Source organism: Strix aluco, chromosome 5 (assembly GCF_031877795.1).
Source record: "Strix aluco isolate bStrAlu1 chromosome 5, bStrAlu1.hap1, whole genome shotgun sequence".
Lineage (NCBI taxonomy): Eukaryota > Metazoa > Chordata > Aves > Strigiformes > Strigidae > Strix > Strix aluco.
Window position 1 is genome coordinate 7,664,810 of NC_133935.1, and position 27,655 is coordinate 7,692,464.

The 27,655-nt window shown below is 42.3% G+C and overlaps 1 protein-coding gene across 1 annotated transcript; it reads left to right on the top strand.

Moving 5' to 3' along the window:
- Positions 1 to 473: 473 nt before the first annotated feature.
- Positions 474 to 27,240, top strand: LOC141923970 (ovostatin-like). The gene is made up of 36 exons (XM_074825745.1): positions 474 to 665; positions 1,168 to 1,351; positions 1,689 to 1,845; positions 3,287 to 3,339; positions 4,217 to 4,237; positions 5,289 to 5,457; positions 6,001 to 6,085; positions 6,892 to 7,003; positions 7,389 to 7,503; positions 7,721 to 7,830; positions 9,574 to 9,732; positions 10,115 to 10,339; positions 10,867 to 10,924; positions 11,428 to 11,573; positions 12,661 to 12,810; positions 13,306 to 13,476; positions 13,740 to 13,872; positions 14,477 to 14,573; positions 15,069 to 15,297; positions 16,555 to 16,678; positions 17,022 to 17,140; positions 17,594 to 17,645; positions 18,372 to 18,455; positions 19,351 to 19,527; positions 20,039 to 20,120; positions 20,585 to 20,741; positions 21,154 to 21,228; positions 21,779 to 21,944; positions 22,209 to 22,429; positions 23,015 to 23,230; positions 23,656 to 23,780; positions 24,121 to 24,211; positions 24,788 to 24,856; positions 25,772 to 25,877; positions 26,230 to 26,303; positions 27,025 to 27,240. The coding sequence occupies exons 1-35, from the start codon at positions 544 to 546 to the stop codon at positions 26,292 to 26,294; spliced, it is 4,425 nt and encodes a 1,474-aa protein (XP_074681846.1). The 5' UTR covers positions 474 to 543; the 3' UTR covers positions 26,295 to 26,303; positions 27,025 to 27,240.
- The last annotated feature ends 415 nt before the right edge of the window (positions 27,241 to 27,655 follow it).

The following is a 27,655-nucleotide window of genomic DNA, read 5'->3' on the forward strand; positions in this document are numbered from 1 at the left end:
TTTCTGGCTTCTCTATTATTCCATTTCAATATTAAAAAAATCTTTGAAGCAAGGGAAAAGAGAGGCCAATACATTATTTTAACCAGAATCGGGTGTCAAAATATAGAAAGTTAAGTCTGCTTCACACAGACTGTCAATCCAGATGGTAAAGTCCAACAATGATGGGGAAAACCCTCAAATGTTAATCTGGTTTGGCAGGCTTATTCTGGTTTAGGTAATTTTATGCTATTCTGTGCTGTGCCAAGCCTCAGTGTAAAGAGCAAAGCCCCTCACCTTGAAAACAAGACCACTAAGGACATTTTGATCAAACGTTCAAAGAAATGCAGTAAAGTGTTACAGCCTGAAGACAGTGGGTTGGTTTAGGTTCCAGTAGGGTTAGGGGAGGTTCTTGCAAGGAGTAGGATAGACTAGGATCTCCACCCCTTGCTGCAATTATAAAGGCACTAACATCTAAGGAAAGAGCCAGGGAGGAGTTGAAGGACTGACTCCTTTCCTCTGGAGTGCTTGGTGAGGAATGTTGCAGAGCTGTTAAACTAGTAGGCAATGAATTGTTTCTTGGGAATAGAGATGATCTCTTTCTTCTGTCTCCCAGTGAGAAAAATGTGGCTGAAGTTCCTTTTGGCTATTCTTCTCCTGCATGTAACAGCTGCAAAGGAACCTGAGCTGTAAGAACTACCATATTTTTACTAGTAGTATTAATGATAAGGCTTTAAATACAGTGCTAATTAGTGCCATTAATTTTACTTTAAATATTAAATACTCCCATGACTCATCTTTTATATCTGGAGAGCTAAGTTAAACTGGAATGTGAATGGTTCTCATTTAATATGAAGCAGACCTTCTGCCTATCACAGAACTTCCCTAGAAGTTGACATCTATGTTCAGAAAAGACAATAGCAGTAGGAACAGCAGTGTGCTTTGCTAAAACAGGTGGGTCCAGGACTCAGAGAAAGGGCAAAAGGGCAAGAGTTGGGGGCACTGGCAGAGCTGTGTGGGGAACCCAGGGCTGGGGTAGTTGGGAGTTGCAGGGCAGGAGTTGCAGGGCACTGGCAGAGTATCCTATATTTAATTTAAACTAGTCGGCGGGTATTGATTTCGTCCTCTTTAGACTGTTTCTCTTTTCTACTTTCTCTGTGATGTGATCACTTTGATGTTTGGATCTCACAGGCAGTATGTCCTGATGGTGCCTGCTGTCCTCCAAACTGACTCTCCAGGTCAGATTTGCCTGCAGTTCCTTAACCTCAACGAGACAATATCTGTCAGAGTCATCCTAGAACATGGTGCTGTTAACACCACTATTTTTGAGAAAACCATGACAGCAAGCAATGGTCTACAGTGCTTCAACTTCACGGTAAATTAATTTTAATTCATGTCCCAGTGGAAAATAAATGTAAAAAGGGACAAGAAAATTAGAGCAGGGAGCACAGGAGAGAAACAAGCAACAGAAGAAATAAGACTTGTTGAATGAAAAAGGAAGCAGAGGAGAGAAATATATAGTAACAGAGAAGGAAGAATTTTTAACAGACATAAGAAATAAGAAAGGTCTAAGAAAGGTGATGGAAGGTGATGAAGATGGTGGAAGTGAGATGGGTGTCTCTTTGTAGGAGCCCAAGCCACAGGTTTACCAGGTTCTGGGGCAACTTACTTCAAGACTAGCAAACTCTGTTTGTTTTTCTGTTTCCTCACAGATTCCTCCTGTCAGTTCTGCCCCACTGGCTTTCATTTCCTTCTCTGCCAAGGGCACCACAGTCAGCCTAGAAGAGCGGCGGTCCGTGATGATCTGGAAAACAGAGAGCATCGTCTTTGTGCAGACAGACAAACCCATCTACAAACCAGGACAGAGTGGTGAATATCTGTTTAGTTTATAACATATCCCTTAGGAAGCAGCTTCTTCAGGTAGAATTTCTCTGCCAGGCATTTTTCAGACTGAGCTGCAGTTTTTCAGAGTTTCTGTTTAACCATTACAAGTATTTGCTGTGGAGCTCAAAGTCATCTTCAGGATGGCAGGAGACTGTAATCCCATGGTCTCTATTATTTTCTTTGTCCCTTCCTCCCAGATGACAAAAGAGGGGAACTTTTACTGCTGCTGTTTCATTACTGGTGCCAGGTCAAGGTAGTGGAAAGATGTGAACAGATCACTACTTAGGTTCCTAGTATAAAACAATGCTCCCACAGTCTTCTGTCTGTGGTGCTGGTCTAAAAACCAAGAGTAAAATCCATTATTTTAAAATTAATTATGAGTTTTTAAAGACAAAATCATGCTATTTACCTTCTGGGTTCTGATGGTTTTGGACTTTATATTTTCATGTTGTTGTTTTTCCTGCACTTACATTATTCCCCTACTTCTCACCTGGCCATCAAACAGAGCTCCAGCTATGCAAAGAATCCTTTATCTAGATCCATTCCTTAATTCATTTCTAGGCTCTAAGGCTTCTAGCACACAGCTAGAACACTGCAGGACACACTACGAGAATACTTCTTTCCAGAGGTTAGCCAAATAATATAGCCATTAGATTGGGTCAGCTCTCCTTTAATTAGGAATGAGTTCTATCTACATAGATGCATAGCATGAAGGAAAGCTTACCAATCAGAAATTGTTGCCACTATGGTGTCCACCAAACATGGTTTGATGGTTTGTCAAATGGCTTGGTTTTGAGGTGGGGAAAGAAGTAAACTAAATTAAATGATGACAAGGTAATGCTTTATAGGGATATTTTTGAAAAACATTTTTGTGTTTTTCCTTGTGCTGTAATTCATCATTCTCCTTTCAGTTTTTCTCTTGTAAAAAAAAAAAAAAAAAAAAAAAGGAAAGAAAGAAAGGCAAAAACCTGTACAAGTTGAGAACAAACTGACTAAGAAGAATTACACTGAATCAGGAAAAACTGACACTTCACCTAGTTCAGTAATATTTGGAACTTTCATATGTTCAAAGCAACAAACCCTGCTTTAGAGATGGGGAAATGAAGAGGAACAAATTTGCCTACATCGTGCAGATGGCCACTTGAGACTGCCTGACTCGCATGGCAGTTCTTAGTCACTTGGTCATCCCCTTTCTCTGAGGTTAAGCAAGCTTTCATGAGAGTGTGAGAACTTGGTGCTGGGGAAAAGTCCCCTCGGCAAAGTCTCTGTAGGATTCTTTTACCTTCAGATGCATTTTACCACCTGCATCCTGTGCAAGTGGGACTTTTAGAAGATCCAGTGAAACTGGGAGTACTAAGGAATGCAAAACATCACACTCAGCCAAATAAACTACTTAATACTAATGTCCTGTTCCTTGTCTTTCCAGTGATGTTTCGTGTTGTTGCCCTGGATTTCAATTTTAAACCTGTTCAGGAGATGGTGAGTGACCAGTAATATCCCCCTGTATTTAAAGTTTCTGGGAGATAACCTCTTCTCAAATTTTAAAAAAATAGCTGCTGTGGATAAAGTGAGATATTGCAGAGACTAAATGCCAAAGAGTTAACATGATTTCCTAAGCACATGCTATAATCCATTAGAGTCACAGCGAAGAGTGCAAGCGTGTTGGATTCCTGACACACCACCTTCTGCTATTGCTGGGAAAGAGGCTCAAAAGACCCTCCACTTTGTGGCTGCAGACTTTATTTTAGCTCTAACCAGAAAGCCCCCACTTCAGTCTCATGCTATTACTATTGAGGAATTGTTGCTTGCCAAAATTGATAAATCATCCACCTGGCACTTTGCCCATTTTAGAAATGGGGAAATGAGAATGAAAGTTGTTACCACAATTGTTTATCTCATCAGAGGTACTCTTTTCCATCACCAGCAAGCTGTCTTCTTACTCATAATACATGTGTCAAGAAATGGGAGAGTCTTTACTGGCCTCCTCTCATGTGGTTATAATGCAGAAGACAGCATAGTGTTACCGAAAGAGCAGAGGGAGGATATAAGATCCATGAAGCCCCCATCATGGTTTACACACACCTTTATAACTCTACTTACTCAGCTGCTCTGGGGTTGCACTAAATACAGTGTGATGAGAAACTGCCCCAACATTTTCCTTTCATTTCTTCCCTTTATGTAATCTTCTTGTTATAGTAAAATTGCTGTTAAACTGATTAAAATAAGAGATGAAGATCTCTGATTACTGTTATTACACTGATTATTGGTTATACATTTCTCACAGTCCTGGGGAAAGATAATTAGTGTTTGTTCAGCCACCTAATCTCTTCTCCCACTTTGTTTTTTCCTCTTTCAGTACCCCTTGATTGCAATTCAGGTAAGATTTTTTTCTCTTTGTACTGTATTATGCATCTAAAAATAAAAACTAGGGCACATGTGCTTTCATTGGTTTGCATGTGTCTATACACAGCCAGATCTTACTCCTGAATACACTGGCAGAAATTAACAGAAACTTCATAAAATCCCAGGATGCTGTTTGAGCCTTACTAACATGGAAAGCATACTTATATTCATTTCAACAGTTAAAAGTTGTACTGTTCTTATGCCTGCCTTTGACTCCACTCCACCTCCTCCAGTTTGCTCGACTTATTTTGGGGTATATCTTTTCACAACTCAAGTGCTGCTGAAAACTACGAACAAATACAGGCTGTGGATACAATTTCTAGCTATGTTAACACTTCCATGGCATTTTGTGGTGATTTTTAAAATAGCAATTGCAGTCCATGTCTAGACAACATTCTTGCAAGTTTTCATATTATACTGTGAAGTCAGGTAACTTTATTTTTTTTGCGGTGAAACATACCTATTTTGAGCTCTACATGCGTTTTCCTGCAGTCAGTGCTTTAAAAAGTTCAAGGAAATGGTGTGAATGAGTTTTGTTTAGTCTAACGAGCATAACATATACTGAGAGGCAAATTACACCCCAGTGAATGCAGAAGAAATGCTTCCTCCCTTCTTCTGGCAGCTGAAAAAAAAAAGCTGGAGTTGCTAAAGGCCAAGATTTGTGTGGGATAAGCTTGGCTGAGGGAAAGCACAGAGATTTTCTTTCTCTCCCCTCTTGACACAAAGCTAGAGTAACATATACTAAAGAGCAGGGAAGAGCAGTACCATGTGACTTCCCCTGATGGTTGAGACTAATACCCAGGCTGGCAGAGCATGCCTAAATCCGAGATCAACAGATGAGAATCTGGCAACATTAGTAATCAGAGTACAAAGGCATAATTTACCTCAATGCACATGCATTAAGCAACTTCCCCAATGAGTTAAAGCAACTTGCCCTATTTTCTTCTTTGTTTCTGGTTTGTGTGCTAGTAGCAAAAGATTTCCAAGGCAAACAAACTGTGAGTCCATATTCTTTTTTTCTTCAGGATCCACGGGGCAACAGGATCTTTCAGTGGCAAAATGTGACATCAGAGATGAACATTATCCAAATTGAATTCCCACTAACTGAAGAGCCTATTCTGGGGAACTACAAAATTATTGTAGCAAAGAAGTCAGGAGACAAAAGCTATCACTCATTCCTTGTGGATGAATACGGTAAATGTCACCCATTGTTTTTATTCAGAGTAGAAAACATTATTAGAGATGAGCCCCTATTAATCAATCCTTTCAACTGCTAAAACTAAAATGCAACTTAAATTAGTTGAAATTAAGAACTGGAGAGGGAAAAAAAAAAAAAAAAGAACATTCAAAAGCCAAAGAAGATAAATTAACTATTTTGCACAGATTCAGCCAGGAAAATCTGCATAACAAATCAATAAGTTGATTGCAAAGTTCACTCTGACAAACTAACATTCTCCCAGCCACATCCACAAACTTTCTTGACCAAAGCTCTGCAAGGCATCTAGACATCACAGGATTCACCTCAGAAGTCCTGATTTCTCCTCAAAGATTTGTAGAAATAATTTAGTGGGCCTTTGCAGGTCAGGCCACTTCTCGATCATTTTGGCACCCCAGTTCTGAGATCCCATTCCATCTGTGACTGATGATATATCCTGATTTTCTCTTTCATCTCAGGAGGGCCTGCAAGTTTACAATGTGACAGTGTTGATGTTTTTTTCTTTTAATTCTTTGTCCTAGTGTTGCCAAAGTTTGATGTCACAGTCACAGCACCAGAAAGACTTACAGTCCTGGATTCAGAGTTCACAGTGAAAGTCTGTGGAGTGTAAGTACCAGGACCAGAGTGGTTAAGAAATACACTGAAGAGCAAGAACGGCCCAAGGACTGGGGAAAGAGACAGGGCTTAGAGAAGAGATCAAAATAAATAGGACCTCAGAAGATGTTGGTCAGGGTTGACTTGGTTGGAGATTTCATTTGCTTGTGTGCTCATCTCATTTTATTGTATGAGTATTCTCTTCCAGCTGGTGTACAGTGGGTTGAATAAATCTTTTAAGAGGTCCCCTGCTAAAGTAGGATGTGTCCACTCCCAATAACCCACTTCAGAAGGAGACCTAAATACACCAGAGCACCGTTAAATTCCAGCAGGAGTCTTAGGGTTCCAGCTGTCTTTAACTCTTCTTCCAAGCTTAGTCTTCAGAAAGACCTTGCTTACTCTAACACCAAGATCTTGTAATTTAGAATTCAGGGTGGAAATCCTGATGTCCTTGCAGATATGAGGAGTTTTGCTTTGATTTCAGTGAGTCTAGAACTCCAGTAAGCTGAAGAGTGGAGACAACAGTCATAATTTGGTCGGTAGCCATGTCTGTCCATCATGCTTATAGAGGTATTTATTTTTATGTTTAAGGTGTGGTTTTGGTTCATGGGTTTAGGGGTGAAAAAGAACTCATTAATATTTCAACTTCTGAGTTGTATTATCTTCTTGTAACAGCAGGAGAGTTAGGAAAAAGCCTGTGAAACTATTCCATTCTCTGACTTCTCAGCTCACTGCTCGTTCTGGGTCTATTCCTGCACATGTTATCTTAAGTCAATTTTGCAATCCTCAGCTCATGGACCTATTTCCTCTTCCCCTAGGTACACCTATGGCCAGCCTGTTGAAGGGAAAGTCCATCTCAGCGTGTGCAGGGATTTTGATTCCTATGGGAGGTGCAAGAAAAGCCCAGTTTGTCAATCATTTACCAAAGACGTATGATACATTATTATTATTAATCTTTGTGCTTGTCCTCTCTATTGTGTTCTTGCTTCTCTCCCTTTGCTCATCACAATTTTCTTTCCCTTTTTGATGGTTCACTTCACTCATTTATTTGCTTAAAACACCAGCTAGAAACTCAGGGCATCTCAATTCTCTTCTTGGTTTCCTACAGGCCTGAAGAAGGACTGACATGTAGCTTTTTCATGACTCAATTTTTCATCTGAAAAGTGTAGACAATGATGTCTCCATCAGTCCTGTATAAATCATGTTAAAAATAGTGGGAAAAGATTTCACTCACAAAAGAAGGGTCCCATGTACTGCCAGCATCCTTTGAAAGATGCAATCATTGGTAACAGGATTTGTTTTCTTCCCTTTCCAGCTGGAGGCAGAGGGCTGCCTCTCCCAGGTTTTCAGCTCCAACATCTTTGAGCTAAATCGCATTGGTTACATGAAGAATCTTGATGTGAAAGCCATTGTCACAGAGAAGGGAACAGGTAATCTTTTCAAGACAGTCAAAACCAGCAACAGTGGTGTGGTCAAAAAGGAGAGTAGGGGATATTCAGCCTCTGCCTGCTGAGTACAAGGGTGTCTTCCTGAAGAAGAAGATCCATTTTTATAAGCACAGTGACCATCTCCAGGCATACGCTAACTCTGATGAAGCTATATGCAAGACAAAGTATATCTTCTCTTTACTCTGGACATGTCTTACAGGCCTGCAACTTACAGCTACTCAGTTTATTTCCATAACTCGGGTGATGAGCAGCATACAGTTTGAGAACATGGATCGCCACTACAGAAGAGGAATTCCTTACTTTGGACAGGTAAGCAAGGGCATAGAGGGCTTGTACTGAAGATGACTGACAGGCCATCACATGACAACAGTGATGGGAACATTGGGGGACTGTTTGGGGCGGAGGGTGTTCTCCCCGAGCTTCTGTCTTTACATACAGTGCCCTATTGCTAGTTGTGAATACTGAAGAGTATTACTTTATTCTGAATTTGATTCTGCCAGAAATACTTTGAATCAACAAAGTTACATTTTAACTTACATTTTAAGCTCAATATAGATCACTGTCTCTCCCTTCAGAATTGACCATCATATGCCAGTAAGAGATGAATAAAACCACTGGGGGATGAGGGAAGAAAGAGTGAAAGGAATTTAAGAAAAAAATTAAGGAAATAACAGCAGTTTCTGTTTTGACAAGTTTTTTCATTATTTTATGTTTCATGACAAATTCCACATAACTCCGTCAGCAGTTTAAAGGGTAGGGGTAAATCCCTCTTTCCTTCAGTTCAGCTTTTTTCAGTGAGGAAAGAATAAGGGGACATCTTACTAGTAACACTGAAAAGAGAAAAGAGATTGTCTTTCAAGGATTTTTTTCCACTCTGGAAGATGTCTATATAGCTTTCTCGCTTGGTCCCTGCTGCTGCTCTGTTCTTCAGGTTGCTGTGCACCTTACCATGTCTTACTGGAGGGTGGGAGTCAACAGGCTCCCTGGGGTGATGTGCCACAGTGAATTCCTCAAACACACACAATTATCACACACGCTAGAGGTTGAACATGCTGAAAGACATGTGGTAGGAGGCTGGGATGTCACATCTCAGAGACAAAGCTGCTGACCATGGCTTCAGGCAGCCGTTTTGCTTTTGCGAAAAAAAGCAACCCTTGAGGGTTATGTCAGGGGAACTATTGTCTGGAAGCCACTGATACTCATACTTCCTCAAAATGCAGCAGATCCCAGTCCCTGTCCTGGTGCCATCACATGCCATTCACAGTCCTTCCCAGTGCTATGAAACATCTGTTGCTGGCCATATGTTGTATGCCTTCACTTCTGTTGCAGTCAGTCCCACTGAAGTCAACATCCACATGAATACTTTTAGTTCTCTAAAATTGTTATCTAAATTGTACTTAGTTCTCTAACAAAATTGTTATTTTTGTTTCAGAGGTCATTTCTCCCCAGCTGTTTCTGGACAGTGAGGATAGTCAATGTCTTAAGCTTGTATTTAGTATATTGTTACCTCTGCCATCTTTCTTCTGAAAGAAACTCAAAGTGAATGCTCAGTTCTAGCAACCTAGAATTTACCTAATGGTGTCTGTTACTTTTTATTTGTTTCTTTAAGACATAAACAGCATAGAGAGTGGGGTCAGAATCAGAAAAGTGTTCAAACCGAGATCTGGAGAAAACACCTTCAGACACTGAAAGTATCACTAGCAGACTCTCAAGACTAAGAAAGGAAAAAATGGGGGAAAGGAAGTGTATCTTTAAACTGGAAATGTGTAGTCAGAAGGGACTTACCGGGAAAAAGATGAGACATAAGCAGTTCTTGCTCCACAAAAGGACATTATCAGTGATGTAGCAGATGCTGAGGAAGCTCCTCCTCCAAACCTCGTAAAATAGCTCAGATAACCGCCAGAAAGCGAAAAGAGACATTTCAGTTCTGAAGTAGTGCTTTGAAGGGAGAAGAAAAAACAATTCTGCTGCGTGGAGAGCAAAGGTGTACAAAACATTAGTATCTAGGTACAAAAAGATAACATGCTGAACGTTTCACATTGTCTTCTACAGATCAAGCTGGTAGACAAAGACAACTCTCCTATTTCCAGTGAGGTTGTTCATCTATTTGTCAACAACAAGAACACAGACAACTTCACCACTGATGATAATGGCATTGCACAGTTTAGCATTGACACGTCTGAAATGTTTGATCCTGAGATCAGTTTGAAAGTGAGTACAAAACAAGGCTGAATAGAGACACAGAGAGAGAGAGAGAGAGAGATGGCTTCTTTCAAACTGAACCCAAAAAAGATGGAATGAGTTTTAAATTCTAGTAATAAAAATGTGCTTCCTCTGGTTTATTTCATGTTCTAGAGCTCTCAAAAATTACTATAAAAGAAGTGAGGAAAACACCTGATTTGTTGCAATGCAATGGTTTGCTGCAAGACTGCAAGACCACTATTCTGCTTTTTCCTTACCAGTTTGGTTTCAGATGCAATTCTTAAATATATGCATTGTGTGAACTAATCATTCTGATATCAGTATGAGATAACAATTTCCCTAGTGACATATGTTTGTTTTCCTTTTCTTCCCCACTCCTTCTCCTGATCAGGCAACTTATAAAACCAGTGACCAGTGCCACTCTGATGGTTGGATAGAGCCTTCCTACCCCGATGCATCTTTCTCCATCCAGCGCTTCTACTCCTGGACTAGCAGTTTTGTGAGGATTGAGCCTCTGTGGAAAGATCTGAGCTGTGGGCAGAAGAAGATGATCACTGTGCACTATGTCTTGAACACAGAAGGATACAAGATCAACACCATGGATTTCTACTATGTGGTGAGTGTGGGGTTGTTGCATGGTTTGCTGAAAGGGCTTGACCAGGCAGCTATCTAGCAGTTCATCCACAGCAATTACGGCAGTGAGTGTTCTTCCAACTTTTGGATTACCAGCCAGCAAAATGGCCAGCAACCCAAGGACAGAAACAGCACTGAGGTGGTTTGGCAAAATTACCCGCTCAGAAAAAATGACCCCCATTTCTGGCCATGTTACTCTATTTCATAGTAAGGAACGACCTTCATAATGTCTCAAGCCAGGGTTCTTGTTTCTTCCCTCCAAGAAACTCTTTATGGCATTCTCTGCTTCCCCCTTCCCTTCCTTATCCGTCTGCTTCCTGACCAGAGAAGGTCCCCAGCAGTAGCAGCAGCAGTGGCAGCATCCAGCATGCCCTCAGGCTGATGTTCAAGCATTTGAAGCCACCTCAATGTACATACCTTGATTGTCCTGCTGATGTACATTGAACTTGATTGCCGCTTTCTCCCTCCAACATCTACCAACCCATAAATGTATCGCTCTTCTCTGCACAGGGCATGGCAAAAGGCAAGATTGTCCTCACAGGGGAAATGAAAGTTAATATCCAAGCTGGTAAGTTAAGTTGCCAATCCATGTTTCTGCATTAAAAAAAAAAGAGGGATGGTTGAACTGAGGACCAAGGCAAGACTTCCTGGATGAATAGAGCAGATATTGGGAGGGCTGTATCTCTCTCCATCCATGCATGTGTGCATGATGTTAGCACTGCCACTAACTTCACTATAGGTCAGATTTAGTCCAGCAACTAGTTCATTTGATATGAGTCAAGAAGTAGTGTCCTGTAAAGATCTTCCCAAAGGATAATGTAGGGCATGCAGATTGTATGGCTTAGGGGGCTATCCGAATCTGGGCACATGTTCAAACCCACAAAAAATCTGAGAGTATCTGGATCTAAACCCAGGCATGTTACCTCTTGGCAAATGCAGGATTTTTCAGTTTATCATCTAAGTACAGACTGATCCACTGACTGGTACAGCTATATGCCAGTGGAGGATGGCTACTACTACAGCAGATCTTTGTGCTTCTCTCTTTACTGTTCCCCTTCTCTTTTCTAACAGACCAAAATGGCACTTTCACTATCCCACTTGTGGTCAATGAGAAAATGGCTCCCTCCCTTCAGTTGCTGGTATATACCTTACACCCTGCCAAGGAGCTGGTGGCAGACAGTGTCCGATTTCCAGTTGAGAAGTGTTTCAAAAACAAGGTGAGAGGCACTAACATGCAGCAAGTCTTACCTGTGGTCAGAAAAATGCAAATTCTTTGTGCACACATTCACAACAGATTTCCAGTTTTATTTCTTGCTTCCTTCCGCTTCTCTCAACATTACTCTCTTCATTCTCCTTTTTTCTCTTTGGCCTTATCTCTCTCCTCTACCACCACCTCCTGGCCTTATTGTCAAAAGGTAAATCTTAACATTAAAAACTACTTTTCAGGAAACCCACACTACTCCCAGATGGTTCCTGCCTCTATTGAACTATACTAGAGTCCTGTTTAGTTTAGACTGGAGTTTAGACTCGTTTAGTTTAAACTATAGGCTGTTGTTTAGCATAGCGAACACACTTTAGCCTTACCCCACTTTGCTATTTAATCTGATTTTTTACACTTTTTTGTTGAAAAAAGTAATTTGGGATTACTAGAAATAAATACATATAGAAAAGAAAGCAAAAGTAGCAATCTGGGGTTTAAGTTTTCCTTATATGTTCTTTCCCCTAGTACATTTTTTTTTGTCATTTTGAAATCAGGTTTCACCATTAAGATTTTTCTAATATTCAGTTAAAAAACATGAAACATTAAGAGAAAACTAAACAAATGAGATTAAACAAACAGTTTCCAGTCACCTGATGTGGTGCTCCACTCCTATATTTTCCCTCTTATCTAACACAAATGTGAAATAAATTTTGCTCTGAAGAGATTCAAAACCCATTGCTAAGGTGGGCCATGGACCTAGTAAAAATATGATTTGTTCACTCTAAAGCTTATTACATGTGGTCTGTATCATAATAAGATTTGATTCAATAATAGCAGCAACAGAACCACACTTTAAGTCACTTGAGGTAAGCTTCATTTAAGCTAACACAGGAGTCTTAAGTGTGATTATTACGTAAGTCCCCATTATAGCAAAGGCCTGGTCAACAGAGGCAGCAGAGCCTAGGCATCCCTCTCCAGGCATCTACCTGTGCTTTAACAGAAGAGCCTTCTGCTCTCCTTCTTGTCCTCCAATCATGCACACATCCAGAGCAGCCCAGAGCAGTAGGGATTAGCCATACCAACATCTGTTTGATGAATTCCAGGTCCAGTTGCAATTCTCTGAAAAGCGGATGCGCTCAGCTTCCAATATCAGTTTAGACGTTGAAGCTGCTGCCAACTCCTTCTGTGCTGTGAGGGCAGTGGATCAGAGCGTGCTGCTCCTGAAGTCCGAGCCCGAGCTGTCTGCAGAAATGGTAAGCTGCCCAAACAAGCGCGTTGTCTCCTTCCACTGCTTCCACCTCCTTTTCCTCCATTAAAATCTCCACTTGAGATTGTTAGACTGTGTTAGACTTCTACTGCTTTTTGCATGTGCTGGTCATAAACCATCTGTAATAGGCAATGCACAGCTTTTGTTTCTTGGCAGCTGGAAGTCCTCTTTCATGTGGGATTTGATGTCATCAGCAAACTTGCTGAGGGCACACTCTGCTCCATCATCCAGATCATTATGAACAGGATTGGAGCCAGTATTGACCCCTGGGGTACATCACTAGTTACTGGCCTCCAACTCGACTTTGTGCCACTGATCACCACCCTCTGGCTCCAGCCGTTCAGCCAGTTTTCAATCCAGGAAACAGAGCACTGTCTCAAACAGGCCAACATCTCAGCTCTGGCAATCTGCAGCACATGACACTACAATCAGAATTGATCTTTCCACAAGCACGGGTTTTGTGTTTCCTTCCCCCTCACAGATATACCGCCTGCATCCCCTGCAAGACTTTCAAGGCTACATCTTCGATGGGCTTAATCTAGAAGATGACCCCCAAGACCCCTGTGTCTCATCTGAAAACATCTTTCACAAAGGCTTGTATTACACACCTGTAACGTCTGGACTAGGCCCAGATGTATATCAGTTCCTGAGGGTAAATGTCCTGTATATTACTTAAATCTGTTGAACTGAGTTTCCACTTATGTAGGTTTAGATATTTCTGCAAATGACACTATTAGTAAAAATCATGCATGTGATTTTCCAGCATGCACAAAGCTCCTACAAGTCTCTGCACAAGTCTGTCACAATGTCTTTGAACATCTCTGTGGTAGAAAGGCAGTAATGGGAAACAGAGAGGAATGGAATAGACCTCAGCTACAGTATGGTTATGGCCCACAACAAAATGTGTTTTTACAGGATATGGGCATGAAATTTTTTACCAACTCAAAGGTTCGGCAACCAGTTGTGTGTACTAGTGAGACTGTGAGACCTCCAGCATATTTCTTGAATCCAGGATTCATGGCTTCTACAAACCGTGTCAAATCATCAGGTAATATAGGGGACAAGAAAGAGATTTTATTTTTCTCCTTAAATGAAGTGGTATTCATGTGACATGGATATGGACAGTAGTCATGAATCACATTGGTATTGATGCTGAATATTGGTCTGGCACAGAATGAGATGGCTTAAGATAATAGCCAAGGCCCAAAAAATCTTTTCAGGTCTACCTTTCTGATTCATGTCCAGTTTCATGCTGGGAAGTGTTGGCAATCTGTAGAGTGTCACACAAATCTAACACCATAGCACGTGATTCCTTTCTGACCAGAGCTTGTTTGAAAAGACGGTGCAACAGTGTGAACAGCAAACACATCTAAGAGCCAAGCGACCTGAGTTCTAGCCCTAGGTCTCGTGCTCATATCAGGAGACCAAAGCATTTCAAGTAATGTTTTCTTTCTCTGTGAAACCAGGTTATACCTAACTCAGAGACACATTAGTGACAATATTTTTGCAGCACTACCAATCGTCTCAGTTAGAAAGAAATGGGTAAACACTAATCAACCTTCATGCTGACCCATGCATAATAAAAACTGTCCTTTCTGGGAGTCTTCATTACATGAACTAGGTTTGACTAAATTCCCATTATGTCTTACCAGCTGAAGTTGCTAGAGAGGAACGTGGGAAGAGACTCATCCTTGAGACTATTCGGGAATTCTTCCCTGAAACTTGGATTTGGGATATAGTCCTAATTAAGTGAGTACTTCTTCCCTCTCTTTTCCTTGCTTTTAAGAGTTAGTAAATCTTTCCCCTGATGTCCTGCAAGGTGGCAAGGAGTTGTCACCTCTTCTTGTTTTTTGGTCTGGAAGACCTAGCTTTTTCAATCATCACCTGCCTGCCTGCCCTCCTCTTTTCCATGATAAAATTACCCTGTCCTCATAGACAACTTTTCCCACTATGTGTGTACCATAAGTCATATTCTCTTCTTAAGGAGAGGGACACGTCTAATTAAAATATAGGTCTGCCAAACAAGAACTCTGAGTTTTCTTTCCAAACTCAGGGAAATGATGGGCAGAAGAACTTTCAAATGGGCTTTTCTCAGAAGATTTGGGTGATAAGTTCCAGGGGGACTTGGATGTGGGAGTTCTGCGGGTAGAATAGGGGTTATGTTGTTTTTCAAAACCTGTTGCTTCTGCTGAGATGCAATGAAACTTACCTCTTCTAAACTCATGCTTTATCCATTCCCATCAGCTCTACTGGAAAAGCCAGCATCTCCTACACCATCCCTGACACCATCACCGAATGGAAGGCCAGTGCCTTCTGTGTGGAAGAGTCGGTTGGATTTGGTATGTCTGTGCCTACCACTTTGACAGCCTTCCAACCTTTCTTTGTGGACTTGACCTTGCCATACTCCATCATCCGAGGAGAAGATTTCCTGCTTAGAGCCAATGTCTTCAACTACCTTGACTACTGCATTAAGGTGTATACTTCTGCTCACATTCTTAGACCTTAACCCATCCCAAAGAAGCTGTAGCAAAACGATTGGTGTAGATGACAGGATCTGTCCCTTGATTGATGTACTGCTCAGTCTATCTGATCATAGATTTTCCTGACCTGATTTTTCCTCCTAAACCACTACAAAGCAGAGGGAGATCTGTGTGAACTGTGGCTTGGATGGGTGTGTAAGCAATTGTCTCGAGATCCATACAGGAAGGAAACAAGTGCTTTGCAGAGCATCATTCACCGTCCACATTCATACAATCCATCAATGGTTTTAGTGGGGGGTCTTTTCTTTAGGGATGTATGTGAAAGTGTGAAGAAGTGAAGGGCTTGTGCTTGCCAAACAGAAGAAAGTGGGAAGAGCAACAACAGGAGAGCAGACAAACTCTTCTTCTCTGGGGTAAAAGTTCCGAAAAGTACCAAAACAGGGAGCACAAAAGTCCAATACTTGCCCTATAGAGTATCTGTCCAGCTAAAGGCTCTATTGCTCCCAGGCACTGGAGGGCTGTACTCTCAATATTCAGTACTTTCCAGGCAAAACAGTTTCAGACCACAGGTGCACTGCACCTCTGCATGGAGGGAGCTTACACAGGATTTAAAGGATACCTGAACAAAGAAAAACAGGGATCTTCTGTTTTGTTTCTTGTTTCTTTTGTTGTATCTAGGAATCCTGAAAAAAGAGGCAGGTGTAGAGTCTAGATTCCTTCAGCTTGATTTGAATACTGAAAATCAGCTCTCCAGTCTCACAAGGCAATCACCACCAAAGGAGAAAAAATCAAGACAAAATTTAGGATTTTTTTTTTCCAAACTCTGTTAACAGTTTGACCTAACAATACAAAAAACCCTAGGGTTTTAAACATCCTAGGAGAAAAGTCTCTATTGTTGAGGCTTTCATCTCTTAATCTTGTTTTTCAAGTATTCCTACAACAACAGAAAAACAAACACTAATCAGTGATTTCTTTTGCAAGTCATTAGCACCAGATCAGCTGAACATAACTCGGGATCCTGATCAGGAATCTGATATATGCATAGGATTTTTAGCATCTCAATGGAGAATGTAATGAGAAGCAAAATGTTAAGATTATGTCTGATGATTCATCTAACACCATCATCCCAGGCCTTAAATCTGCTCTACAGTGGGCATAAGCAGAGACTTTGTCACCCCCTCTAACAATAAAGTACCATTTGCCTATGGTACAAAATCTTCATCCCATCACACTCCTCTTTCTGTTCTCAGATTAATGTTTTGCTGTCAGATTCCCTTGATTATCAAGCCAAACTCATCTCTCCAGAGGATGGTGGATGTGTATGTGCCAAACAAAGAAAGACCTATGCCTGGAATATTTTCCCCAAAGAAATTGGTAAGTGCCTTTGAATCTACCTGGTTTTCTGTCCTGAGATTGATATTAATGAATTTATACCTCACCTGAAAAACCTAATCTTCTTCCAACCTGGAGAACTTGGTCTACCACTGGTCTTTCCAGCCGTCTGGGCTAAAGTGCTCCTCCACAACTGCAGTGTGTTTATCATTCCCATTTTCAGAGATCAGTTCTCTTCCCATATTTCTCACCTAGAGAGACTGATGATTCATTATGTTGCATTAAATATCTGTAGATATTCATTATCAGATGAATTTTCTTATTTTAGCCATCATTCTGCAAGATAGAGGTTCATTTTTTTTCTCCCTTTCTGCTACTGTTTAAGGTAATGTAGTATTCAGCATTACTGCAGAGACCAAGGATGATGAAGCTTGTGGAGACAAAGCACCTAGGAACATAAGTATTGACTACAGGGACACCCAGATGAGAATACTGTTGGTTGAGGTACTGCTGAAAACTCTTACTATTTGCCCTGTACTCCCTTTCATGAGGAAAGTAAAACACAGCAAAAGTACCAAAAGCAAGTAAAAGTTTTTCAGGTTCCCTAAAGAACTCCTGGTTTGGCTCCACCTTCATCTGGCTGGGACAGGGTCTGGCTGTTCAATCTAAGACCAAGTCCACTCCCATCTGATGTCCTCTTCCATGAGGATCAGTGGGTGTTGGTAAGTGCACATCTCCCTCATGTAGAGGAGAAACTGGAAATGAGTGACTCCATCTGATGGGAACTCCCTTTTAGTAGCAGCCGCATCAAGTGTGAACCTGTAAACTGTTGCTTCAACCCAGCTGTCTTATGATGCAGGAGGATGGGGTGGTGTGGTGGCTCTTCTGTCACTGCATTTCTTCTGCATGCTTTGTTCTCATCCACCACATGTGTCTCTTCTTCCCATCACCACGCAGCCTGAAGGCATCAGAAGGGAAAAGACCCAAAACTCCCTAATCTGTACAAAAGGTAAGGCTCTTATATATTGTTGCCCTGAGAGGAACTGGAAGGAAGGTTGGAGTTTGAACTCTTTCCTGCAGTGCTCATTGACGCTGTCCCTCCCCTTTTCTGGGGAGTTGCCCAAATGACAGCTAGTGTGAGTGTTACAGGTCAGTCTCTGTGATCTTGTGCACATCACTCAGGCTGCAGTCAGCAGTGCTCAGTGGCTGAAGGAAGACTGCTATGAAGCTATCAAATGGAGATGACCTTTTTGTCATCTGTATGATAACTGTAGCTTGCAGCTTTCCACTTCTAGTGGGAATGGGAGAGGGATTGTAACATTCCCTTCCACACCATCTCGGTGCTGACAGCAAAGACTTTCCAAGGTTTCCTGGAAACTCTGCCTAAAAGAGGCACAAAAGCAGCCTTGACCCCCACCAACCAGCTCTCCCCACTGTCTCACTGAAGAAATCCCCAGGATTCACAGACACTACTGCATGTGAGCACCAACCTTACCCTCTTCAACTGATTTCTGCTGAGCAATGACGGTTACTGCACCATTTGGTCTGTTTTTCACAAGTTTGATTTTGCTGTGCCCCCTTCTCTCTTGATGTTCTTGGTGACAGCTGTGAGTTCCTGCCTAGTGCTCTCCGGTGGGCAATTTTGCACTGTGCATTTTCTACCAGGAGCATTTCACTGCTGTAACCGATATTCCTATACAAATGACCACAAAACACTTAATATTTTTCTCCACAGATGATGTGTCTATTCAAGAGGTTGCTCTAGATGTACCTACAAATGTGGTGGAAAGATCAGCCAGAGCTTCCTTTTCTGTTGTTGGTAAATATATAATTAATAAAACATAAAAAGAAGCAAAATGTAAAACTGTAACATGAAAGCTTTTTCAGGATTGAAAATGTGAGTTTCTACTCCATGTGTGGGAAACTTTTGAGCAAAGACACTGATTCTGATCTTGCCCAGCAATGCTCTTCTCTACTTCAGAGAAATGAAGTTTAAATATTGATTACATCCTTCTTCAAGTTTTTGTTTAAATTTATTGCATTTGAATGTTTTGCTCTGAAGTAACACAGTTCTGAGTTATGACCTCAGCCAGACTCGTGCCAGTATGACTTCTTTCCACTCACTCACCTGCAAATCAGAGATGCTAGCGGAATATGTTCAGTCTTTTCCTGAAAAGGACCTGGACTTGTTACATGACTAGTCATAAAATCTTTGCTTTGTAATGTTGGTGATTTCAGCTCATTCCAGAAATGCCTTGCTGTGTCTGTGCTATCTTTCCTAAAAATAACAATTTAGAGGTGGTCCACAATACATCTGCATAAACAATGTCCCTTTTCAGCATTAGTTGTTAATTCTGCAATACATGGTTCACTGTAGCATCTCTGGGCTGTTCCCCTTCCCTCCTCTGGGAACAGAAGTTTCCTAGAAGTTCTTTTCATTTCTAATAAGAAGTATCTGCTTGAAGTGGCACTAAAATAGGTGGTGTTTCTGGTGTGGGCAATTTAGACTAAGTAAGGAGAGGCAGGGAAGGGATTTCTTTGTTGACTGCAAAGCAGAACAGAACAAATCACTCGGCAGTAAGAGCTTCATGCTTGTTGGAAAGGCTTGCAACCCCAGCCAGGCTTTCCATGACTCTGCCTACGGAATGTAAATGACTTTTTATTTCAGTGACTGTGAGTTGTGCTAATTCCACCTGGCATCTCTGCTTCCCCAGGCGACATCATGGGCACTGCCATGCAGAATGTGCACCAGCTCCTCCAGATGCCATTCGGCTGTGGGGAGCAGAACATGGTCCTGTTTGCACCCAACATCTATGTCCTGGACTATCTGAACAAGACAGAACAGCTGAGTGAGGAGGTGAAATCCAAGGCCATCGGATACTTAGTGAGCGGTGAGAGCTTTGTGTTTCCCTTAGAATGGGTGCTGAAATTCCCATTGAGGCCCAGTGAGCAGAAGCAGCACTATGTCTATGCTAGCAGTACAGCACTGCTGCTGTAGCACAGCTCAGTCACCCAGGGGTCTGTCCTGATCAAGACATTTGTTATCTTTGTTTTCTCTTTCTTTTCTTATCCTATTTTGCTGAGACTCAACTGTCATGTTTCCTTTGAGATTCTGTCTTTTAGCCTCTTTCTACTTTTCCACCCAGGTACAACATGTATCCTAATCCTGTTAGCTTAGTTGGAGCACAGAGGTTATACAGCTCTGCCTATTCTGTGACTCTGTTTCTGCAGGACAAGATGTTCCATTCTTCCATCTAAGCTCCCTCAGAGCTCCCCTGATGCTTGGTAGATAAACATCGCCTTTCCACTCTTTTCCACTGTGTTTTCAGACAAATCTGATAGCAAACAGAATAGGGTTTTGTTTTCAAATTAGGGAACACTTCCTCTTCCATGTTTCTGCAGGTTACCAGAAGCAGCTGTCATACAAACATCCCGACGGGTCCTACAGCATCTTTGGCACCAGAGATAAAGAAGGGAATACATGGTGAGTGACTGGGAGCAGAAATGGCTGAGATGAATTTGCATTGAACTTACATGATGCAGATAAGAGACATCTTTACTAGCTAAATCAGATGTACAGAGCTGGCTAGGACTGGGACTCTGTAAGTACTAAGAAAAATGGCTCTCTGCTCCCTGCCAGGAGCGTTTGCAGAGAGAAGGTGATCCCTAAGGACCCAGCTGACTTTTTGATTCACACTCCTGCTGTCACCCATGAAGCCCAATGCACTGCAGTGCTCTGTAGCCAGGATCAGCCTCAGAGCATGTTCAACATCCTCCCTGTGTCCCACCCCTTTAACTATCCTCTCCTGGAGGAGCACACAAAGAGAAAGCAAACCACCAACATGTTGGCTGTAATTCTTCATGCTTATGCATAGAATGAATGGGAGGGGCAAATTTTTCTGTTCCTACTTCCAATGCTCATCTCACAGCTTCATCTTTCCCTCGCAGGCTCACTGCCTTTGTGTACAAATCATTTGCACAAGCTAGTCACTTCATCTATATTGATGACAATGTCCAGGCTCAAACCCTGATGTGGCTGGCAAGCAAACAGAAGCCAGATGGCTGTTTCCGAAGTGTTGGGACACTCTTCAACAATGCCTTGAAGGTGGTAGAGAATGACTTCTTGGTCAAATTTACACTCTTTTCATTAAGAACATGATCTCCCATTACTGTCAAAAACTATACTCCAAATGCCTGTCCTCTGCAGAGGGCTACTAACTCTCCGCACCTTTACAATGACTATTTTCAGCTCAGTCAGCTTCCCCACACTGTACTTTACATCTTATGAGCACCTGAGATAGGGTTACAGAACTATAAGCTTAAGAGAGTGATGTTCATTGAGGTGATAGCAATGGGCTTCTCTTGATTTGAGAGCTGTTTAAGAGCTATGTTTATGCTTTCCTGCCTTTTGCCTCCAGAACTGGCCACAATCCCCCATCTGGGATATGGCATTTCATATTTAAAGACTTCTCACTCGTGGCATTCACTGATTGTTCTTCTCTCTGTGTCCTTTTCAGGGAGGAGTAGATGACGAGCTGTCGCTTTCTGCTTACATCACCATTGCCATGCTAGAAGCTCAGCACTCCAGCTCGGTAAGGAGACCTTTAGCTGCTGGTATTCAGCTGGAGTTGGTCCCCAGCTGTTGACTTGGCTCCAGTGTCTGCTACAAATTTTCTAGGTAGTAAAGAAAGAGAAAGAGAGACAGAGAGAGAGAACTCCCAGAGAACGTGATCCTGCTCTATATCTGCACTAGTTGTGGTAGAGAAGTTGCCCATCTCTATACCTCTTAAACCACCAGTGTGGTTTTTAAACAGACTCTTGACTACAGAAGTGCACCATGAATTACTATCATGGAGATAAGCAGAAGGAATTAGCTGTGAGAGAAACCAAACAGTTTTCTGTTTATAGACTGACATCTTCAAGAACACACTGAAAAGCTGTTTGATATATCTGATGTTTCCTCTGAAATCCCTCCTTAAAGAATTCTGTATTCTCTCTCCTGAAGTCACTATACAAACCGAAGTCCCATTCTCATTGTTGTGATAGTGACAGGATGAAGACAGGTTTAAAGAAAAAAAATGTTTGGCCAGATGAAGACTACTGTCCTGAATTAGACCTTTTTTTTTTTTTTTTTTTTTTAAGTACCCTGTAGTGCGAAATGCCTTTTATTGTCTGGAGACTGCATCTGAGAAGATTATCAGTGATGTTTACACTCAGGCACTCATGGCCTATGCTTTCTGCTTGGCTGGCAAGGCAGAAAAATGCGAATCATTCCTTAGAGAGTTACAGAAATCAGCAAAGGAAGTTGGTGAGTTTCAGCCATTTGGGGAATTTGGGAAGTGGGAAGAGGGAACAGATTTTACTGATGGCATGTGGTCTGTCCTTGACAATATTGAGAATATAGGCACATGAACCAACCTCCATCAATAATCTATGGAGTTAATTTACAGCACATCTGTTGCTCTGTAGAGAGTACTTGTGGGAAAGAGGCCAGGACACAGTAGGTCTCTGAGGCAGCACAGACACCTGTAGTCTGTTTTGGTTGCTCCTCACACTCTCTTTCTTTGTTCAGATGGCTCACAGCACTGGGAGCAGGTGGAGAGGTCTCCATCAGAGAAATCCCCCTCCTTCCTTGACCATGCCCCATCAGCTGAAGTTGAGATCACCAGTTACGTGCTGTTGGCATTGCTCTGCAAACCCAGTCGGAATCAAGAGGATCTCACAAAGGCCTCAGGGATTGTGCAGTGGATCATCAGGCAACAGAATCCCTATGGAGGTTTCTCTTCCACCCAGGTGCTAAAACTCCCTTCCACTTCCCAGCCAGTCCTAGGAACTGGGGCACTGGTTCAGGGTCCCAGTGGGGCTTTGACTACCAAGTCTTATTTCCCTTTTGTATCTGCTGTCTCAAACACACAGAGACCAAGCCTTTCTCTTAGAGAGAGCAAAATACTTTTTTCCTCTTCTTCTTAACTGTGGAAAGGTTAAAGTCATATGAGAGTAATTTGACTAGCAACAAATGCAGGTATTTGTGTCAGGGATGAACATAGAAAACACCAAGTCCCAGCTGTTATATCACCAAGAAGTGCTCTAAAGTTCCCTAGAAAACACATACTTCACCACTATGAGAACTGTGCTCTAGTGCTCACATTTTATGTTCTGAGACCTTCATATGAGTAGAGAGATTTCTTCCACTCTAAAACATGGATGCCAGAATGAAATGGTTCCTTATATATGGGAACCTTGGAATTATACAAACATTCAGGGTTTCTTTAGTCAGAATTAAATGACTGTGCTTCATACTGGAACCATGACTCTGACCTCCTCTGCATCATTCATGCTGTGTAGCTAATTGTCTTTTATTATTTTCTTTTCCTTCAGGACACAGTCATTGCTCTTCAAGCCCTAGCTGCTTATGGTGAGGCCACCTACAATTCTGTTACACAAAATGTAGTCAAGATCGCTTCCAAAAAGCCTTTTCAGAAGGTATTTATTGTCAACAACACGAACAGGCTCCTGCTGCAACAGACTCCCCTTCCTGAGGTCCCTGAGAAATACAGCCTAACAGTGAACGGCAGTGGATGCGTACTTATGCAAGTAAGTGTCTGCTCTCCCCTTTCTCCCCTTCATCGTGTCTCACATTCTGTGTACAACACAGCTGTGGTTTTGATGATTCTGTGTCCAACTTCTCTTTATTTTTCCTAACTATTTGATTTCCCTAAACTATTTAATTACTCTTTTCCCCATCCCACATTCTGATTCCTGTGGAGTCACAGCATGGAAAAAAAGAGTCCTTTCTGATCAGCAGTTGGTTTCCCTCTGGGAGGCTACTCTGGGTACAAGCACCTTCATTGTTAAAAAGTAGAAGTTTGATGTGTCCATCACTGATGTAAGCAAGGATCTTCCACAAAAAAACCAAGAGCAACTTTTCCAGAAAACTTCACTAAACCTGACATTTGTTTTTCGGAATGCAAAGGAAAACCCTTGGCATGCTTGAACAAAAGGGTTTTTTCCTCTTCCAGACAGCACTGAGGTACAACATTCACCTTCCAGAGGGGGCCTTTGGATTTTCGCTCTCAGTACAGACATCAAATGCTTCCTGCCCACTGGATCAACCAGCAAAATTTGATATTGTCCTTATAAGCAGGTAATGTGTCATCAACAACAGATGACAAGACATGCAGAGAAGATTGCTATGTGTATTTAGTTCTGCTTATAAAGTCAAGAACCGTGAGCTGATCAATCTGTTGATGATTATCAGCCTGTAAGACACAATATCCCAAAAGACCTCATGACAGTAACTGATGGTGGTAGCACATACTTGGCCCCTTCATAGTGGGGGCCTCCCCAGTGTCTCCCATCCGAGCCAGTCATCGAGTGCCTGTGATTCACACCAGCCTCCCGCACTGTATGAGACCAGGAGCAGAGAGCTGAGGTTTGCTTCCCCAGGCATGGTCCAGACTTGACGGGGGCCTTTGCTGTTTCAGTTACACAGGGAAGCGCAGCAGCTCCAACATGGTCATTATTGATGTGAAGATGCTCTCTGGCTTTGTTCCTGTGAAGTCTTCCCTGGATAAGGTAAACTATAGGAGCAAGATTAAACAGGTCACCCCAGGGACAGAGGGGAAGACTAGTCATGATGAAAACAGAGGCCTGGTTAAGAATCACTCACCCACAAACGCTGCGAGGTATTTGCATGGCTGCACCATCTTCATCACTGGGTGGAGGGAATGCCGGGTGGGGAGCTGTGAGCACACAGACCTTCCCACATTAAAAACTAGGAAGGATTCCAGATGGAGCCTGACCAGCTGGCAGCTGCAACTGGGAGCTGGCACTGCCCAGGTAGGCAAAGGGTGGGAAATCTGCCAGACTAATTCTGAAAACTATACAACACCCGAGTCAGGCAGCATTCCCCAAATGAACTGCAGTGCCTCTCATGAACTTGGGAAGTGATCATACCCCCCACTAAGTCAAGTGGCAGGTTTTGCTTAGTCCTCTCCATCTATTCAGCAACATTTGAACTCTAAAAATCAGCTGCCAGCCCTTGGTACCTGTCTAGAATGAATCCCACAGCCATGCAGTGGCAGGGCCTGAGGTAGCACTTGTTTTTTAATGGTTTAAAAATATATTTATCTCCATTCCCTTGTTTTAAAGCTCATTGGCAGTCAAACAGTGATGCAAGTAGAAAACAAGAAAAGTCATGTTCTCCTTTATCTGGAAAATGTAAGTTCTGATCACCATCTATTTGATTTTCACAAAGGATGCAAACAACATGTAACAGATGCACCTACAGCATGGATACACTCTACAAAGTGCATTTATCATGTTCCTTTCCTCATCAGTTTTCCCCTGTAATCACTAAGCTGCTTACTCCTCAAACTGCATGTAACATCCCAACTTCCCAAACAGCTTCAAACTGATGCCTACCCTACCAGCAACTAAAAATAAATTAATCAAAAAAGCACATAGAAATTAACCAAAAATCTCTCTTCTTTCAGTCAATACCAGATAAACACCAGGAAAGAGGTTACCTTGTGTGTATGTCACCTCGGTAGGCTTCTCATAAACCTCAGTCCTTCCAACAGGACATGAAACACTGCTCTGATCTCCTCTGGAAAGATTTCCATTCCCTCTCTTATGTTCATTCCCAAATTTAAACTGTAATCTAATCCCTGGATCAGAATTTACATAGTAAAAGTATGTTTTCTTGGGGCCCTGCAGAAGTAACAACAGAAGCCAATATCCCAGTGATGTGCACTGATTCCCACCTTCCTGGTGGCACATAATGTTCATGTCTGAAATGGAAGGCAGTTTGGAATACCAGACTTTATCATCCTTTCCATTGGGAGGTCCTGGAGAATTAAGTTCAGTGCTCTGGGACATTTTTTCCCTCTCTGGCAATAGGATGTGTAGTAATTACAGAATCAGGTAATACAACAGGATAAGAAACCTACAACTCTTCACTTCAGTTTCACTTTGGACTCTCCAAACATATTTCAGATAATGGGTGTCCCACATCGGTATGTGTGTCACCAGTGGGGTTTGGAATATACAATCTATCAGTTGCTGCCCTGGTCTGCTCCAGATGGTGTTGTACAAATAAAAGGACTTATGTGATCCCTGTCACTCCATTCCCAGATCTCACAGAAGAAAAGGAAAGAAATCACTTTCTCAGTTGAGCAGGACTTTGTAGTGACCCACCCCAAGCCAGCTCCTGTGCAGATCTATGATTACTATGAAACAGGTAGGTCTTTAATTTTAACCAATATGAAGTTTGGACAAGGGACAAGGGCAGCAGAAACACTGCGTGCATTAAGGGAGACCCAGAACCAGCCCTCCTGGAACCAACACTCCTCTGAGCTCTATCAGAATCTGTATCTGGTGTCAGGGGAGAGATTCATTTCACTTCAGTGAGCTTGGTTTCATGCCCAGGTTGACAAGTGGACATGACTAGAAAGTTACAAAAATGCGCATGCCAGAACGATGGAGATTTCAAGGATCTCTGGTTTAAGCATGCATAGGGTATATCCGCCTCCAGGAAAGGCACAGGAAGTAGTTTCCAGGCTAATGGGAACATTTCTTTCCTTCTTCTCCAGAAGAGTATGCTGCTGCTCAGTATACGTCACCTTGCAAAGATGCTGTTGCAGAAATGGACCAATGATTAAAAAAGGTAAGTGAAAGCCAGAAAAAAACCCAAGCAAGTAAGAAATCGAAGTATAAAGCACCATGAGCAGAGGGATTGGCAGGGTGAGTAGAGTAATAACTAGTCTCAGAGTCTTCAGTCTCCACCAGGCTTCTCAGGGAGCAGTCAGAGACAGTGGCCAGATCCTGGCCCATGACACATGCCCAGTGGACTCCAAGTGGAGACCACGTTGTTGTTCATGAGAAGAGCTCAGCCTCTAGGATGAAAGCCATAGTGCAGAATAACAGAGATACTCGGAAATACTTTGAGTTTCCTCAAAAGCACTGACACTTAGCAAGGAATAATTGACCTACAGCCATCCTTGAAAGCCTCCTCTCTGAAGCTTATGCTTCACAGGCACAGGCAAGGTGCTTCACATGGACTTACAGAAGCCCTTTCCTGGACAGTTGATAGGTTATCTGAGGAAAACACTCAAGATGACATGAATCATGGAGGCAGTGTGTTGTCTAGTCAGAGGTACAATGCTGTCTTGGTGTGTGTCCTGCTCAGCACAGCAGTTATGCTGGATGTCATCTGCTGAGCAGTTCCGGAGGGGTATGGGCAGAGCTTGCTGTCAGACCTTGGTCCAGCTTTTGTCTGTTTTGCACAGAAGGGGTGGACTATCCTGTATGCTGAAACCATATTTTAAATCCTGAAGCTCTTGGTTTGTTCTCATTGAGGATGTTTTCTTTTGGATTTTCCCCTGCAGAACCATCATAAATGAACAAGTGGTCAAGCATTCTATTTTCGTCTGTCATTAAGACCTGAAAAAGGCCATTTCAGGCCCTTTTACTAATCACAGTGGGAGTCTGTGACATCGTTTGAGCTAGTGTCTGATTCTTTGTTTTCTTTCATGGCACATCTCTCCAGATCTGTATCATAATCATGTATACCTTTCCATCAATAAACCTCCCTTTTACACTGGTTATTGGCTTTTATTCAGTGTCACAGACCAGACATTTTAATGACAGTCCGCATGTTATGGCTGCTGGCTGGGGGAGGATGAAGACAGAAATGTATCTGTCCTGCCTGCAGCACTCAGCCTCCTCTCCCAGCTACAGCTGATAACCACTGGCAACTACTGTAATATGCAGCGTGTTCAGTCCCTTCCACCTCTGGAGTGTGGGACCCATTGCCCATGACTGCTGAACAGCCCCTCACCTTTCCTCAGTCCTGCAAGGGCACTGCCTCTGCCCCTGTGGCATAAAAGTAGGGGTTTATGTATGGACATCATGGAGTGACTCCACATCATGCTCAGTAGAGGAGAGGGTGAAGAAAGGGGCATGTTTCAGTCCAGGACGCATTAGTGCCTCGTTCCACATCCTGCATCTCCCCCTGCC